This window comes from Phaenicophaeus curvirostris, chromosome 18, assembly GCF_032191515.1.
Source record: "Phaenicophaeus curvirostris isolate KB17595 chromosome 18, BPBGC_Pcur_1.0, whole genome shotgun sequence".
NCBI lineage: Eukaryota > Metazoa > Chordata > Aves > Cuculiformes > Cuculidae > Phaenicophaeus > Phaenicophaeus curvirostris.
Genome location: NC_091409.1, coordinates 7,485,353 through 7,501,658, shown reverse-complemented (window position 1 = coordinate 7,501,658; position 16,306 = coordinate 7,485,353). Strand labels below are relative to the sequence as shown.

The window sequence follows — 16,306 nt, the reverse complement described above, 5'->3', positions numbered from 1 at the left end:
GCAGAAGCAAACTGGGTTTGCAGGCTGCAGCTTGTGCCGGTGTATTTGTGCTCACCTCACCTTGCTTTATGAAGGAGCCTGAGCTGAGCAGGGACCTCAGGGATGAGCTTGGGCTCTCTTGTCCATCTCTTAGTTGCTGATTGCAGCACCCTGGAAGGTGTAGAATTGCATCCTTCTCTGTGCCAGCTCAGGGTGGATATCGTGCTGCCTACAAGTAAGCCTCTATCTGTATATTGATAACACTTGAGATCAATGATACTCTGTGAGTTGCTGGTTTGATTCTAATTCTGTGTTGCTTTCAATATAGTTTTCACCTGGCAGCTGATGTGTTGTTTTTTTTAGTTTCTTTGAAAACAATCTGTCATTCTTTTGAATAGTAGCATCTATTTTACCCTCATTAAACACATTATTATATGATGCCTGGCCTTTGTAGGTTCTTTCTTCTCCAGATCCTAATCACCATGCTCACTCCTATAGGCTTTTAATTATTTCTGTTCCTATGGGCGGACTCTGCAGTTGTGCCACCCACGTTTGCAGCCCGGTGTCTGTGACTCACTGCACCACCTGCTAGACATCAGGTCAGCCCAAAGAACAGCATCAGGATGTATCCAGCCCTATTTTCTCTTCCTTCCTCAGCATGCAAGCTAATGTTTTGTTAGGAGTACTCTTGCTTTCTGAGCCCTCTCTCATGTCTTGAGCCTTTTTCTGTATAGTCAGAACTATGTCAGGATTTAATCCCCTCTCAGCTCTGAGGTCTGGCTTTTGAAGAGCCCCAGCCATGCCCTCCTACTCATCTCATTCTGCTCTTGATGGAAATATGAGGCCTTAATGGGTAATTTGTCAAGTTTACACATGCTGGCACTGTTTCCCAAGGAAGGGTTTGAGTCTTTGAAGGCTTTTCTGGTGTGGGAATGAAAAACCTAATGCTTCATAGGGTTGCCAGTTGCCTGAGTTGTGAAGCTTGCTCAAAAATGCTATTTCTTTCCTTTCCAGTGACTGGAAATCAACAGATTAGGAGCTACCTCTGGTTCATGTACATGGGCTTTGCACATAGTGTATTTTCTTTGGAGAATTTGGTCAGCCTGGCTGCACAGAGCTCTTTAGCTGAGAGCCTTTGGGTGCTCTCTTCTGCAAGAGGTGCTTGCAACTGTTCTTTCTTCACCTGTTTCTCCCCCCTCATTTGAAGGGTTCTTGGTGGAAGCCTTTGCAGACAGGAAAGCAAGGCAGGATTGCTAGAAGGAAAGATGTTTGCTTTGTTGTGTGATGTGTATGATGTTGATTCATCCCTCCAAACTTAGGCTCTAAACTCTACAGGTGATCTCCTATTACCCGTCTGGGACTGGGAACACTGAGTTTCTGGAATTTTCTGGAGTTAGATGAACATGCTCTTGTATATCTCAGCTGTGCACATTAGTACCAACAGAAGGCTTCATCTTGCTGATTATAAACACAAGTGGATGGTTATACAGGTCCTCTCTACTAGAAGAGGGGCATTCAAAGAATTGGGTGCTCCATAGGTGTCTGGTTATTCGTTTTCTTCAAAAATTGTGGTTAGATGAGGTACATGGGGTTCACTTCAGAAGGACAGGAGAAACGGCTGATGCTCCCCACAATGGGCCTCCCTACCTAGCGTCTGGCACAGATGTGCTTCTGAAAAGCTTTATTATTTGTCCTTATTATGTACTATGTGTGATTTAATGAAAGAATTTTTAATGAAAGACCCTTTCTGTACTGTAATTGAGCTCTTAATCTTATCTGAAAAGCAGAGCACAATCCCTTCAGAACTGCTGTTTGGGTAACAGCCTATTTGCATTTTCTGCACTCTGGCGTCGCTCACAGGAGCCGCTTACTTTTTATTTAAGAGAAAACAATAAGCAGATTTCTTTGAGTCAAAATACTTCAGTGATGCCATATGGAGTAGGTCTGAGAAGCAAACTATCTCGCTTCCCAACTGAGCACGCAAGAGCTCCCTTGGTACGGAAAAGCAAGAAGTGAGCTTTCCCTTAGTGAACACCTCAGTCTTTGTGCAGCTTGGTGCTCAGCAAATGATACGTGGAGGTGACAGCTCTTAGCAAAATGAGTTCCTTAAGGCAGGTGAAAGGTGGCAGGAGGTCAGTAGAAACTTCAAAACATCAGGATGCTGACAAAATTGTGAGAAAGGCAATGTGTTCGGTGAAAATTTCTCCTTCATCTTGAACATCCAAAAAACCGTTTTTACAGAAGTCCAGAAAAATGTCCTGCTTTGGATCAATCTGATCTTCCTAAATAATATTTAACATTCAGAATTGTGAGTTGAGAGAGTTTAAAGGGAAGGCTTAGCGCAGGATTTTTCATAGTGGCCTTAGTGCATTTTTTTGGTGTGCTGCAGGCTGGAGGGAGGCCAAGAGCCCTCACTCCAGGCTCATGAGACCTTGTTGACCTGAGCATTGATGGACACTCCTAAAGCTTTGTGTTGGACTGACCCAGCCCCAAAATCTGGATGGGAATATGTGAAGCACTTGGCACTAGAAAATACTTGAAGCTCAATAGCAATCCATGGTTTCCACTCTGAAAACCGAAGGCAACGTAAATAGTGATGGATTTGCTGCCTGTGCTGTGCAGAACTGGTGGTCATGAGCAGCAGAGCCTTGAGATGAATCAGCTGCTGTTTTTCAGGGGTACGGAAAACCTTACATCTCTACTGCTTCAGTCCACAGAGCAGAGTGTGTTTTACTAGGCGAGTGCCTGGAGCAGGAGGATGAAGAGGCAAGCCTTCCCCTGCCACCAGCCATCAGTGACGCGTCCTCATTGCAAACACAAGTTATGTCTTGTACAAGTCTGTGCAGTGAATGCAGAGGATTCCAGGCTGAACTACTGTCGGCTGTGCCTTTTACCAGGTGAGTGAGGACTGGACTGTCTGCACCACGTTTCCACAGCTGGAGATGAATGTGTTGAATTGCATCCGTTGACAAGATGAGAAATATGCCATGTCTTGTCTTGCCCTGTAGAGCAGATATGCCCATTTAAGATGGCCCTGTCTTCTCAGTTTCTGCTTCTTCCTCACACTGGTGCACACCCCTCGTAAGAATGATCCATTTCAGTCCAGTCACCTCCTCTGTCCCCCCCATGCCCCCCTTTATGCACCCACTCATCCTTGAGAAGACCTCCATTACTGGAGTAATAGGCTCTATCGGATCAGCTTTCGATGTGATGAGCAGTGGATTTTTGCAGTCAATGTGTCAATTTAAGCTGCTAAAAATAAAAGATCAATTCCCTTTTTTCCTAGAGAAGAAATTAAGGAAAAACCTTTTCATGTTCTGAACCAAGCGTACAAGGCTGAAGAGGGCGAAGTTGTCTCTTGAGAGGAGTAAATTTGTCAATTTAGCAAATTAGAGAGAATATGCTTGCACCTTTTAAGTAGTCAGGTACCAAAATAATGTCACTGAGTAGGTGAGGCTGGAGTGGGAATCACTCACGCTGCTAAACGGAGCAATCGATTTTGACAGATCTATTCACACAAGAGCCCTGTTGCCAATGTCAGCTCCAAAAGCCAAAAATTGGTGGTGTTTTCCATTACCTCTGCAACCCTGTGGCCTTGTTGACTCAACTCCTTGTTGAGTCCATCCTGCCACATGCCTGTGCAGTGGCACCAATGTGGCTTGCATGATGTACCAATGTCTGTGAGGGCTTGGTCTCATTTCATTCAAAGCTGTGACAGGTTAGAGGGAATTTGATGAATTATTCAGCATCATGGAAGGCTCTGTGAGGAAATAATTAGTGAATGTGGTTATGAAAGGTGAAAGGGGAGGATTTCTCGCTTTTTGGCAGAGGAAGCTCCAGGGTGCAGTGCCTGGGGACACCATGGAGAGGAGTGAGAGGTCCCTGTGGTACCTTGGTCCCACTTGGTACAGCTTTCCATGAAAAATCAGTCCACAATCCATCCCCTACTTATGCAAAGAGCAGCTCTTTGTGTTTTCTGCCAGCAACAGGAGGAGACGGGGCAAAAAACCCCAGCTGAGCCATGCTGGGTTGGAGAGCTCAGTTCTGCAGAGATGCTGCTGGAGGCAGCCCTGCCCAGGCTCACCCGTGCTGATGAGTCCTGGTTTAGCGTTTGCCACCTGGTGAGTCCCTTCCACAACCACTAATGTGCTCCTGATTATATTTAATTAATTAGCAGTAGGTTGAGATTCTGGAATGAGAATTGTGCTGCAGAGGAACACGAGACAACATGTTCTCTTGGCGTTTGAACTCCTCTAATGGTACCCACGACTACATTCGCCACGGTAACGGGGGGCGATGACTCAGAAGATGTGCAGAGAGCAGCCAGCAGCAGCTCCACAGAGGCTGAGCACTCGCATTTGGTGATCCCAAGCATGGGCCTCCTGTCCCTGAAGCACCTTTCCATCCAGGAATGGTGTGGAAAAGGGCAACAAATCCACAGGGATGTGGTGCTGAGAGGTGATGCAAGGAACTTCCCACATCAGTCCTCTCTCACTGCTTTATTCCTCCTCTTGCTAAGCAACATGATAGGATGTTTTCTCTTTTCTGCTCCTTCCCCTTTGCATTCTGGAAATCTGAACCTAACAAATGCATTTTGGGATTTTATTTTTTTTTTAATTACACTGGCCTGTAGATCAGGAGTGTCTCTATCACTTTCAGTGGGGTTTAATATATAAAACGTTGAGGCTTTTTCTACTTTTTGGCTGGTTTTCTTTGCTAACTGTGCTTATCCTGTCCCCCTGACAAGCTCACAATAGAAACCCAAGAAACCAACCAGGCAAGCAGATAAGGAAACAGATGTTGTACAGCACAAAGGTCAAATAAATACTGACAGCTCAGGAAAAAGGCTTTGCAAACCAGTGAGAAGATGAATAAGTGAAAAGGAAGGGGGTTTGGAAAGGGATTGCAAGGGGGAAACCACTTTTCTGCAAGAAAAATCCCACCTTAGCCTCCAAAAAATATCCCTATGAATTCAGGGCAGTAGAAGAGAAGGAATAACAACTTGTGTTTTGGTAAAGGCAAAGCCCTGCTGAGCTTGTTGACTCGCTGTGGGAGCACGTGCATCCTCTGCACCCCTGCAAAACCATACCTTGCACATTTAGTCCATGATTTTCTCATTGTTTTATGGCCTCTGCCACATAAGGAATGGTGTGGAAATGCTTCAGTCTAGGAAAGCATTTATCGAACTGCAGTAAATAGGATTTACATGCACCAGTCTAGCTGGCTGCTGACTTGGGAGCCTTGCTTTACTCCCCATTTCTGAGTAATTTAGCTGTATCTCTAGCTTATTAGCAAAGAGACAAATCTTTAATTAAAATGCAATTAATTCCAGCCTGGATTGTGCTTCTCTGTTCCTTGTATCGTAGGCAGAGATGGGACTTGTACTTATTTCATTAAAAATGCAAAATGCCACCAGGTGGTCGCTCTCCGGTACAGGCAGTGCCTTACGCACGAGCCTTTGTCACGGGTGGCCACGAAACCGTGACCCAGATCCATCCCAATGACTCCATCAGCCCAACCTGCCACCCCAAATAGCACATCACTAACTGTGCCTGGGTCTCTGTCCCCCTCGTAGATTGGCCGTGGATCCTGGTGATGCTGATCCATCCCTGTGTGCACAGCTTGTAGCCCTGACTCCCCTTTTCCCTCAGTGTGGGAGGGATGCAGAGCTGGCCTCAGGTCTGCTCCCACCGAGCTACGGTGCTTGATGGTTCCCACGTCATTTCATCGTGGCAATAAAAATTAATGAGCAATATAGCTCTCATCCCTCAATTATTGACCTGCGGCTGCGTTCTGAAGTGGTGAAGTGCATGTCTGGGCTGCAGCCCACGCTAAAGTTGCAGAGGTAAAATGCAAAGGGAGGTGAAAAGCCACCTGTGTTTGCTATTTAAATCCCTTCAAACACCAGTTGTGATTGTCCTGATAAAGGCAGGGCAGCGTTGGAACAGCTGCTGAACACGGTTCCTCTAGTGCTTCTCTAGATAAGGTTACAAGGAAGCTATTGTTGTTCCTCAGTCGCAGCTGAGATCTAAATCTCAGCAAGTGCAGCTTGGAGGGTGAAATGTGTATTGGCATGGCATTTGTTTTCAAAGAATTGGGAAATGCAGCAAGAGAGGTTCCTGAAAACAGGGTTTCTGTGTACAGCCCGCCACGAGGACTCTGGCAAGGGATTTCATGCTCAAACAAAGGGAGGGAAATCTAATCAGGACTTGCTAATTTTTATGAAGTAAAACACTTGGGATTCACTTCAGACTTGCATTTTTTGCGGACTAATTCAACACAAACACTGTGTTTGTATGTGGACACTTGACTTTTCTGTTGTTTGATGAGACTACTATTTGTCTTACTCTGTGGCAACGGCAATCTCTCCTCTCCTGTGGTTTGCTCTCCTACCCCCAGGACTATTCAGCTGTTACTCTTTGCATATCGTTGGTTCTTCAAAGGAAAACCAACAGCACCTCCTTAAGCAAGCCTACCTGGCAAACAGATTTTATTTGGACCATGTGCTGCATAAAACCAGAATCCAATCACATCTCCGCTGTTGTGTGTCTCTGCTTTTCCTCTCATCTTTGCTTTTCCATTTCTTCCTTCTATGCGGTTATTCTTCTTCAGCAACACCATTCAAAATGACAAAGAATTCAGATAGTGCTTCTTTCATACTCATATCTGCTGTGACTCCTTATCTAGGAGGTCTCTGTTTGACATGTGGGTTTGCCTGGGCTGATGGATTTATTCTTTGAGCTGTAAATATTGTACATCAGTGATATGGAGATTTTCTTACCCTGTGAATCTGATCTATATTTCTACTATCTCACTGAACATCTGAAATTTCCTGTTCTTCCAACAGCCTCCAGAGCTGCTTCTGGCTGAGAAAGCACTGCTTGGATTCCCTGGCTTTGCAGTGTGTTGGTCTCGTGCAGTGGCTGGGGTGGGATGTTTGGTTAGACAGGCAGGTCTGCAGACTTCACCATTGCCTGCTGGTGTCCAGCCTAGACTGCAGCAGGCTGGGTGCCACAAGGGACCTCTTCTTCACCATGGGCTCTGACACAGCTGATGCCTTGTATTTTAGCTGGAGATGTGGTTTGATGGGATTTGAACTTTGGCTTCTGAGAAGTGGAAGGTTGAGGCAGTAAAAACCTGTGCAATTAAACCACTGTGACCTGAGTCAAGGAACGGTGCACACAGGCGTGCAGGGACAAATGGGTGCGTGACATGGGAAGTTCCTTTAATTCCTCAAGCAAAGGCCTGTGTGTATGGTCCTTTTCATTCCATAGCAGGTAAAAAACAAAGCAGATGAGCTTTATCTTAACCAGGGAGAGATCGGGAGGTTGGGAGAAAATGAAATGCACTGTGAGTTTGAAAGATGCTTTGAAAGGGAGTAAAACTTGCTGCTGGGCTTCCCTCCACTCTCTCTCTCTTTTTCTTTCTTTTGGTGCTGTGTTATTCCTCTGTGGCCAGAAGGCTGTGGGCATTTCAATTCTCTTCTTCAAATCCTTCTTTCAAAAAGGGCCTAAAATATGTTTCTTTCTGAGACACACAGCAAAGGGGGAGCGCACAATGCAGCCGTCTCTAAGCCTCTCTTCTCCTGTCTCGGGGAGAAAAGAATTCACCAAGCCCTGGAGCCTGACTCACTTGCTGTGTGAGCATGAATTAACCAGGAATGTTCGAGAATTATTCCTGAATAATGCATGAACCTGAATTAATCATGCATTTTCATGAATTATTCATGAATAACTCATGGAAATGCAAGGTTTATTCATGCTCCAAAAAACCCAAGGCTTTTTCTCTTCTTTTCTGCTCTCTCTCCCTGTAAGAAACAGACCTGAACCAAGCTAAGGAAAAGAATTATATATGCAGATGGAAAAATAACAGGAATAATAATGCTGGAACAGAACAACCAGGAGAAAAAAGAAAGCAAAAGGTCTTTTTTTCCCCCCTCTTTGCAGTGGGGACAGCAGGTGGGAGCTTTCTAAGCCAGACAAAGGAGACCTGACAAGGAACTGTGGTGAAGGGACAAGGCAAAGAAGTGTCCGGTCCCCTCCTCTCCTGGAGCAGGCAGCGGAGATCTGGATAGACAGGAGACATTTTGCAACACTCAACACCTGGAGCAGTGCTAACCAGGCAAGGATCGAGCTCTGTTGTTATCAGGATGGTGATATCTTTCTCTCTCTTTCTTGTGTTTGTGCATTTGTCTGGTTTTGGTGCATTCGTTAAGGTAAATGAGCAACTGGTAAGTGGGGCTGGAGGGAGCAGCAGCTCTGAAGATCAGTGTTTTCTCTTTAAATGTTAAAAGGACAAATCCTCTAGAGAGCTTTTTAGGGCTGGGGCTGTTTACTAGTTTGAATACAGAGCTCTTTAAAACCGAGTGGTGTTTCTGGGAGGCAGAGGTCTCAGCTATGCATTTTTCCCAGTTTCTTGGTCCCTCACCTTCCCTGGGCTCAGGAGAGGGCTGGGTGCAGCCGCCTGCTGCAGAGCATCCAGCAGCGGCGAGGGGGATGCAGGGAGCCAGGCAGTTACCACACTGTTAATTTATATGTGGTGCTTCTTTCTAAAAATAAACCCTGCAGTACGTCTTGGCCAAGAGAAAAAGATTGGAGCGAGCCAGGCGTGAGTCTGTGCCAGCAGGGCAGGCTGGCAGGTACGGGGAAAGTTACGGTTCCTGCAAGGAGTTTTGCTGTAGCTGATAATCGTAGAGTGGGGGGAAGGAGAAAGTTGTCCAGGGTGAACTGAACTGCCCAAATGAGAGGAATCAAAATGAAGGCAAAGCAAGAGACTGCAATAAATTGGGTTGTAGCTGCCTTTCCTGCCAGCTTGTCCCTGCTCCACCTCTTCTGCTCCCATTGGCTTTGGACACTGTGGTTGTTTTCCACAAGGGCTCAGCCCCAGTCCTCCAAACCCTCTGCCAGATCCCTCAGCAGAGCAGGATGGTCTGGGGCGAAGCTCTGCCAGGTGCTCTGGGAGGTGGTCTCTGCGTGGTTTTGTCCCTATCTGTGGTGTGTTGGTTGAAACCAAAAAAAGAAACCCTCCCTGAACGCAGCAGCTCTTGGCTCCTCACCTCCCCCCATTGGCTCAGGAGGTTTTCAGTTGCCACTAGCTTGGCTGGGTGCTGAGCACTCCCGTTTATCCCGTGTTTTAAGCCTGCAGCTCTAGGGTGAGAAACAGGGCATCCTAGGGGACATAGTGGTGGGCCAGGACTCAGGGGACCAGATCCTTGCAGCTTCGCTGCTTGGCTGCCTTACATATGTATTCCTCTGCTCTGTGCCTCAGTTTCCCATTTGTGTGAAACACAGGTAATTTAGTGTCTTCCTTATCAAAGCAATTCGGCCTTTTCTGGAGGAAATCACTGCAAGCGAAGGGAGGATTATTTCCTAGAATACACCTGGGTCTTTTCTAGTCTCTCCTCTGCTGTCTTGATATTGTACCAAGATGATCCTGCATTATAGCAAAGTGCTGTAGATCCACTGAAGCCAATTGAGCTCTGCTGGTTAACACGGGCAGAGGAACCAGACTGTCTCTGCTTGGTGGCTCCTCCAGTGCCTGCTCATTGCATCCTGTGTGAGAACTGGTCCTGCCCTACCCCAGGTGACATACGTCATTGCTGGAGCTACAGTTCATCTTCCAACTGAGCTGAGGTGCCCCAAAGGCACGTGGAGCTGGGCCCAGGTCAGCCTCCCACGGAAGAGGGTTAGGATGAGGCAAGCACAGAAGAGCAGGAACGGGAAAAGAGAAATGACTGATAGAAAAGGTGGAGGGACAAATACTTTATATCTGCAGGCTGTGCTGCCTCAGGTAGAGCATTATTTACTAATCTTCCCAAGCGTGGGGGAACACAAAGCCATGCCATGACCTTCTCCTTCTGCTCTTCCTGCACCAGGTGGGCAGCCCTGATGTCAGCCAAGCTCTACGTCCTCATCAGTTGGCCTGATGGCAGCCGGGTGATCAACATTGAGAATATCAAGGAGCCCCGCAAGCCGTTCCACCTCTACGCGGTGGGTGAGCAGGTGCTGGCCCGCTGCCCCGGCTTCAGTGGGCTCTACTGGGGGATGGTGGAAGGCATCAGCGGTGAGTGACACCCCTCTGTCCGGGCCTTGCAATTTGGGGCTGCTCAGCAGTAACCTTTAGAGAATGAGTTCAGTGCTGAAAAGTCCTCTCTTCCTGCAGAGCATAAAGATATCTTAGAGAAGAAGCTACTGGAAGACAGACAGCTGCTGGAGAAGTTAAGTGAGTAGTATCTGTTGAAGATTGGGTTCCTGGGGTGGGAGGATGCTGAGTGTATTGCATCCTGGCATAAATTCCAGAGCCCTACAAGCAGAGTAAAAAGCACTAAGTGGGAGGTGGGAGACAGACAACATTGAAACCCCATTGCACGTCTTAAATATCTGCCTTGCTTTCAGAAGAAGAACCAGCTGTCCAGAGCATGATGCCACCCCAGCCAAAAAAATCTAGGAAAACCTTGCCCAAATGGACCTCGGGGAATGCATCCAGGAAATACTCCAGCGATAGGACATATCCTGCCAAACCGCTGCTGAGGGTGGCTGAGGCCAACCCACCCCGTGATGCTGGCAGCTCCTCCATCATCAAGGAGAGGTGTGTCCTGGACAACGCACTAGGAAGCCCTCGCTCACTGGCAGGGACACCCCACCCAGCCAATGCCTTCGCACCCCCCTCCACGTTTGTCACCATGGCCATGCCGGGGACTTCTCGGGGTGAAAAGGACAGGACTGGTCCAGCTACTAGAGGTAATCGTGGCTGTGAATTAGGACACTGACTGTAAGCTCTCTCCTGCCTCGTCCTGAATGGCAGGTTAGAACGGGGACCTCTATTTTCCTCCAAGGCTGTGAAGTTTAGAGGTTAAATTTTCTGGTCCTTTCCACCTGGCAGATCTTCTCCAGGAGGGGAGAAGCCTGTGTGATGGCATCTTTTTCCTGGGCTAGCAGGAGGAAGAGCCAAAAACCGATCTGACCTGCCTGAAGAACTGTGAAATACCTAGATCCTTGTGTCTCAGCTAGCCAAACCTTCTCAGATTTGCCTGTTCCCCTGTTTTTCCATCCACTACTACGTACATTAAACGTCCATATAATGACACTCTAGTGCATTGTCTGCCTGCTGACTAACAGCAGTGCCCAGAGGCGTGCTGGCTCTGCTTGCCTTGCCTGCAATATCTTTTGTGATGGGAACAGAAGAAGCCTTTGAGATATCACCTTTTTCTAATAACAGAATCCCCTTTGTTCAGTCCTGGAAAGCATGTCTGGATCACTGTTTATGCAATTGGGCAGGAGTGCTTAGATAATCTGTTCTGGAGGTGGAGTGATTCAGGACATTTTTGACAGGTGGCTTAGAGAATGGTTTGGGTTGGAAGGGACCATGAAGGTCATCCAGTCCAACCCAACCCCCCTGCAGTAAGCAGGGATACCTTCAAGTAGATAAGGTTGCTCAGAGCCCCATCCAGATGGAACTTGGCTTGTTCAGCTTCTCTCCCATTCCTGCCTGTAGATTACGTTGCCCTGCCAATGAAGAGGAAGTCAGATGGCATCTTGTCCCAATGCCAGCAACACATCTGTCTGAACAGGTAACACTTGAAAGGGCAGCGAGGACCCTGAATATTTCACACCATATGTATTTGTTTCCTAGCGTGGAGTTTGTCCACTCCCTCTCTATGTCCTGGTGGTGCTCACTTTGAATAGATGCTAACGTAGACTAAAACCCAAAGCGCAAAAGAGAGTGGGAGTTTGTGTGGGTACATAGTGCAGAGCAATTGAGCCCCTTGTGCTCTGGAGTCCTGAGTCCTTGGTGGATCAAAGGGGAGGTCCCGTAAACCTATGTGATTGGACTTACTCTGTGTGGAAATGGGGGTGCACAGAAGGTTGTCCATATAAAGAAGCATTGATATTTCTTCTCAACCCATTTTATTCCCACTGTAAGTGAAAACAGAATTGGCTTTGCTTTGAATTTCAACCTCTGAATTACAGATAATTCTCATCAGGAATGAATATGAACATGAAGCTGCTTGTGGCAGCGCTTTTTAGCTTGCTTGTGTCTTCCAGCTGTGAAGAGCAAAACCTTGATGCTTTGCAAGAGATGGATGACTTTGAGAGAGACCATAAACATTTTGGTCCTGGTGAAATGGAAAGGTAATTACCAAAAGAAGGCACTTGTTTTAAAATGTATTTTTCTACTCACCACAAGAAAGACCAGTGACACTACAGACAGGTGGCAAAATGGTACAATTTTGGAACCAAGACCAGCTGAATCTCTATATAATTAGAGCCAGGTGTTCTGTTCTGATTGTAGGGCTTGGAGTTAGAGATGCAAGAAGGCTCTAAAACAGTGCAGAAACCACAGAGCCCTTGCCTATAATGATCAAAATGACATCTATTGCGTCTGAACACAATTGTGTGTTGTTTGCTTTATTGTCTGTTGCTTTGATGACAAGTAACCAGTGATGAAGTAGCTGTTAGGGACAGTTTTCCTACAAAGAAATGGATGACAAATAAATCATGTTACAGTACTTGCATTGCCATTTCTCACATGTCTATTTTTTCATACCACAAATATGTGCCTTACGGGACTTGTGGGTCTGGGCTTATATCACAGAATCAGAGAATGGTTTGGGTTGGAAGGGAGGGACCTTAGACATCATCGTGTTCCGCCTCCTGCCACGGGCAGGGACAACTCCCACTGGATCAGGTTGCTCAAAGCCCAATCCTGACCTAGCCTTGAACACCTCCAGGTGTGGGGCACCCATGGCAGCTCCTCAGCCAGGTGTAGCTGGATGGGCTGATGCTCTAGCAGAGAAGTTGTTCTGTCCCTGCTTGCAGGAGGCATGTTATCACTGCTTGGGTGGACGTGCTACATCTTTAGCAATATCTGTGGTGAAGCCAAGGTGTCTTCTTGCCCTTTACACATGTAATTTTTGTCTTTCAGAGTGGAGAAGATAGAGCAGCTGGAGAGGATGGTGTTTGACCTCCAACAGGATGTCCTCTCCCTGAAGAAAAAGGTGCAGAGACTGGAGTCCTTGTCCTTCCAGGAGGAGCCCCACAGGCAGCCATGTGAGGTGGTGGAGCTATTCAACGGCTACACCAAGGAACAGCTCAAAGAGACCATCCGCTTTGATCAGAAAATCAGCACTGCCTGCAAGACCCTGCTCTATAAGCTCTTCACATCCGACTACATCCAGAGCCACTCCATCACAGGGCGGAGGGGCAATACTTTCCGAGAGGCGAAGCCCATGATGGATGAACGCTGCATCAAAATCATCAGGGTGCTGTTGAAACAGAAGTTTGGAGATCACCTCAGTGACACAGTGATCACGGAGAAGATACAAAATGTGCAGAAAGCCCTGAGGCAGAAGTTTAAGACAGAATGTCTCTGATGCATGAGGGACTTGGTGTCTCTTCCTACCATGCTCATCAGTACCTGAGCAACTCTCCCAGAAAAGACGAATCTGATCTGCTGCTGCTCAGCTGGTTCCCCCCAAGGAGCCTACCCAAGTGAACCACACGCTAAATACATCACAAACCATTCACTGTCAAACCTCTGCCTGCATTAATTGAGCAAATTTGGGAAGTTTGCCCAGCTTGGCTAAATTTTTGCACATCTGCTAGCAGTTTACAAGTTTGTTTCCATCCAGTCTGTGTACAAACCTCACCATGTGGTGCATGTAATGATCCTGTGTCTTTTGATGGACACGCTCAAAAGCTTGAAGGTCCAAGTATGGGTGAGGAAGCCACCTTTCTTCCACCTTGAAGTGGATTAGGGATAAAGATCGGCTCCGGTATAGGGAGTGTAACCCCAAAAGCAGAGGATCCAGCTGCAGATGGGCTTTGTGTCACCCAACACTGCTTCTCTCCGCATGCCTGTGGTTGCTTCCTGCAGCCTGTGGGACAATATTTGTTCTCTTTGCTCCCAGTGGATATGTTTTACAATTTCCTGCGGTAACAGAAAGGCAGAGTCCTTAAGACAACACTGTAAAACATTTGGAGAAAGATAATTTCATTTTTCCTTCTGATGAAGGCAGCTGTGTGGGAGAAGCGTCTTCATTAACAAAAACCTGAACAAGAGAAGTGGTCACCCATGGAAATTACATTAATTTTCCTGTCAAAAACCGATTGTTTTAATAGAGAAATCCTGTACATAAGAGTGGGAGATGGAGGACAAAATATAGCCCAGCATAGCTTCACCTTCCCTTCAAAATTCAGACATATTATGAACACATAGTTTAAAAATGGTATTTCTCTCGTAATTAAGAAATTCCAAGTACAACCTGGGATTTTGCTGTGTGAGAGGCTACACAAAAGGGTTAAGAAAGACACATCTTTTTCTATATAGTTCAGAGCTGGAGTTTGGGTGGGTTGAAGGTGTTTTTAACATCAAAAGAATAAGATGCTGACACCAGTCCACCTAATTTTTGTGCTTCAAAATACCAAATGTTCCATTTTAAAGAGGTTTCTTGGGCAGGAAATTGGTTTTCTAAGATTATTTTTTAAATTATTCAGGAAAGGAAATTCCAGTTGTGTTGTATTAATCAGAACAGTTGGTTTAATTTATATATCTTGTCCTGTTTTCAAGTATTTGATTTCTTCACAGCTACATGAAAAATAATAATGCAGAATAAATGTTTTGAAAAACAAGGGGGTGTTTTGAAAGCAAAAAAAGCAAACCCTGGAAATGTGTTATTTTCAGAATTCTCCTCCCTCTCTGCCTTTTTTCTAGTTGAAAAACAAAGTCATTAAAGTAGGGTTAATGTTATGAAGCAGTTTGATTTCGGTGGGAGAGCTGCTTGCCAATGTTCCTGGCGTTGTTTGAACCACCACACTAAATTGTTGTAGCCAATAACTAAAGATAATCCTTCTGTTTTTCCAGTGCAAATTCCTTTCCTAACTCTCTATTATGCAAACATGCCAGTGATGATTTCTGGTTGTATGGACCTTGGCTGGAGCAGCAGCTGGAGCAGATCTACTGCGATCCCTTAGAGCCAAGAGTGCAGCCAGGCCTTGAAAAGATGCTCAAACAGAGCAGAATTGCCCCCAAACCTCCTCAATGTGGAAACATCCCTTAAAATATTGCTGCCTTGCCAGAAACGTTACCTTCCTGCTGCAGACAAGACCTTTGGTTGGTATCGCTGCTCAACGATGCAATCCAAGAGATGTTTTTAGTGACTTACCAAAGAGAAGATTGAGGAGGTAGAAATTGCCTTATTCTGTGGGCACTTGGTTTGGCATCAGCCCCTGGGGCTGGTGTGTATTTTTTCCTGCACACTCTGCTTCTCATTTCTCCAGTGACATCGTGCACCCTGCAGTCAGCAGCAGGGAGGGATGAAGAGGATGGGTGCTTCAGACCCACTCAGGTGAGGAAGCACCATCAGCACCTGCATGGCTGGGGCTGCATCCAAGCCATTTTCACCTTAGTCTTCCCTCCTTCACTGGATCCCTTGCCAAGCCACAGCCTTGAAAGCCAGCTCACAAATGGTATTTACTGAAATACTACCCTGCTTGAGTCCCCTCTGATGAGCTGCAGATCATTACTGCAAAAGGAGGGAGAAAAAGACTGAGAGGATGGACTTGATATGGGGAGCAACAGCTCCTGAAACGAGTTGTCTCTAATCAGCTCCCCTGGAGGCAGATGAGCCGGGTGACCTTTCTGCTTGAAAGGCTCTTTGGTGGCTCCCTTAGAGGTAAACTTCACAGCTTAACACGCTTGCTGATATTCAGCGAATGCTCCCAGGAAGCAGGGCTGGTGGCATGGGCTGATCGATGCTGCCTGGAGCTGTGCACGGCTCAGCCTTGGCACTAACAAGCTGATACTCAAATGCGTCGTTCTCAGCAATAAGAATTGTCCTCAGCTGCTCTCAAAGGCTTTGATATGGCGGAGAGGACTGAAGAAAGGCAACGCAGGCGGCTTTTTGTTAAACTTCATTTTTAAGGTATTTGTGAACCGGAGGCAGCGTTTCCAGGCTAATTGGGAGCACTTGCTGACAGTGACGATCAAACGTCACTGCAAGGATGCTGATGCTCTCACCTCCCTGAACTCCAGGGCTGGCTAATCAGCCTCGAGAGAGGAGATCACACAGCGCTGAGTTGTGGCATCCTTGTGGGGATGAAGGGGTCAAGGATGATAGAAGAGGAGGAGGGTTTATGCCAGAACCATTCACTTGAGGAGGTTCAAAGCCTGTGTCTCTCTCTAAGCGATGAAGAGCAGCTCCACTGGATTGTGTTAACCTTCCACTTCAAAAGAATTAGTGGGAAAGGGGAGACCTCATTGCTCTCTATAACTACCGGAAAGGTGGTTGTAGAGAGGAGGGTGCTGGCCTCTTCTCCCAAGTGACAGG

The 16,306-nt window shown here is 46.6% G+C and overlaps 1 protein-coding gene across 1 annotated transcript; it reads left to right on the top strand.

Moving 5' to 3' along the window:
• The first annotated feature begins 10,196 nt into the window (after positions 1-10,196).
• On the top strand, positions 10,197-13,643 carry LOC138728512 (uncharacterized). Its single transcript, XM_069871927.1, has 5 exons — positions 10,197-10,200; positions 10,377-10,718; positions 11,473-11,548; positions 12,024-12,110; positions 12,904-13,643. The coding sequence occupies exons 2-5, from the start codon at positions 10,397-10,399 to the stop codon at positions 13,349-13,351; spliced, it is 933 nt and encodes a 310-aa protein (XP_069728028.1). The 5' UTR covers positions 10,197-10,200; positions 10,377-10,396; the 3' UTR covers positions 13,352-13,643.
• The last annotated feature ends 2,663 nt before the right edge of the window (positions 13,644-16,306 follow it).

Coding starts and splice junctions, on each gene's coding strand:
- LOC138728512 (XM_069871927.1), top strand. CDS start 10,397: ATGATGCCACCCCAGCCAAAAAAATCTAGGAAAACCTTGCCCAAATGG. Junction 11,549..12,023: donor CAACACATCTGTCTGAACAG/GTAACACTTGAA, acceptor TGTGTCTTCCAG/CTGTGAAGAGCAAAACCTTG. Junction 12,111..12,903: donor GGTCCTGGTGAAATGGAAAG/GTAATTACCAAA, acceptor TTTGTCTTTCAG/AGTGGAGAAGATAGAGCAGC.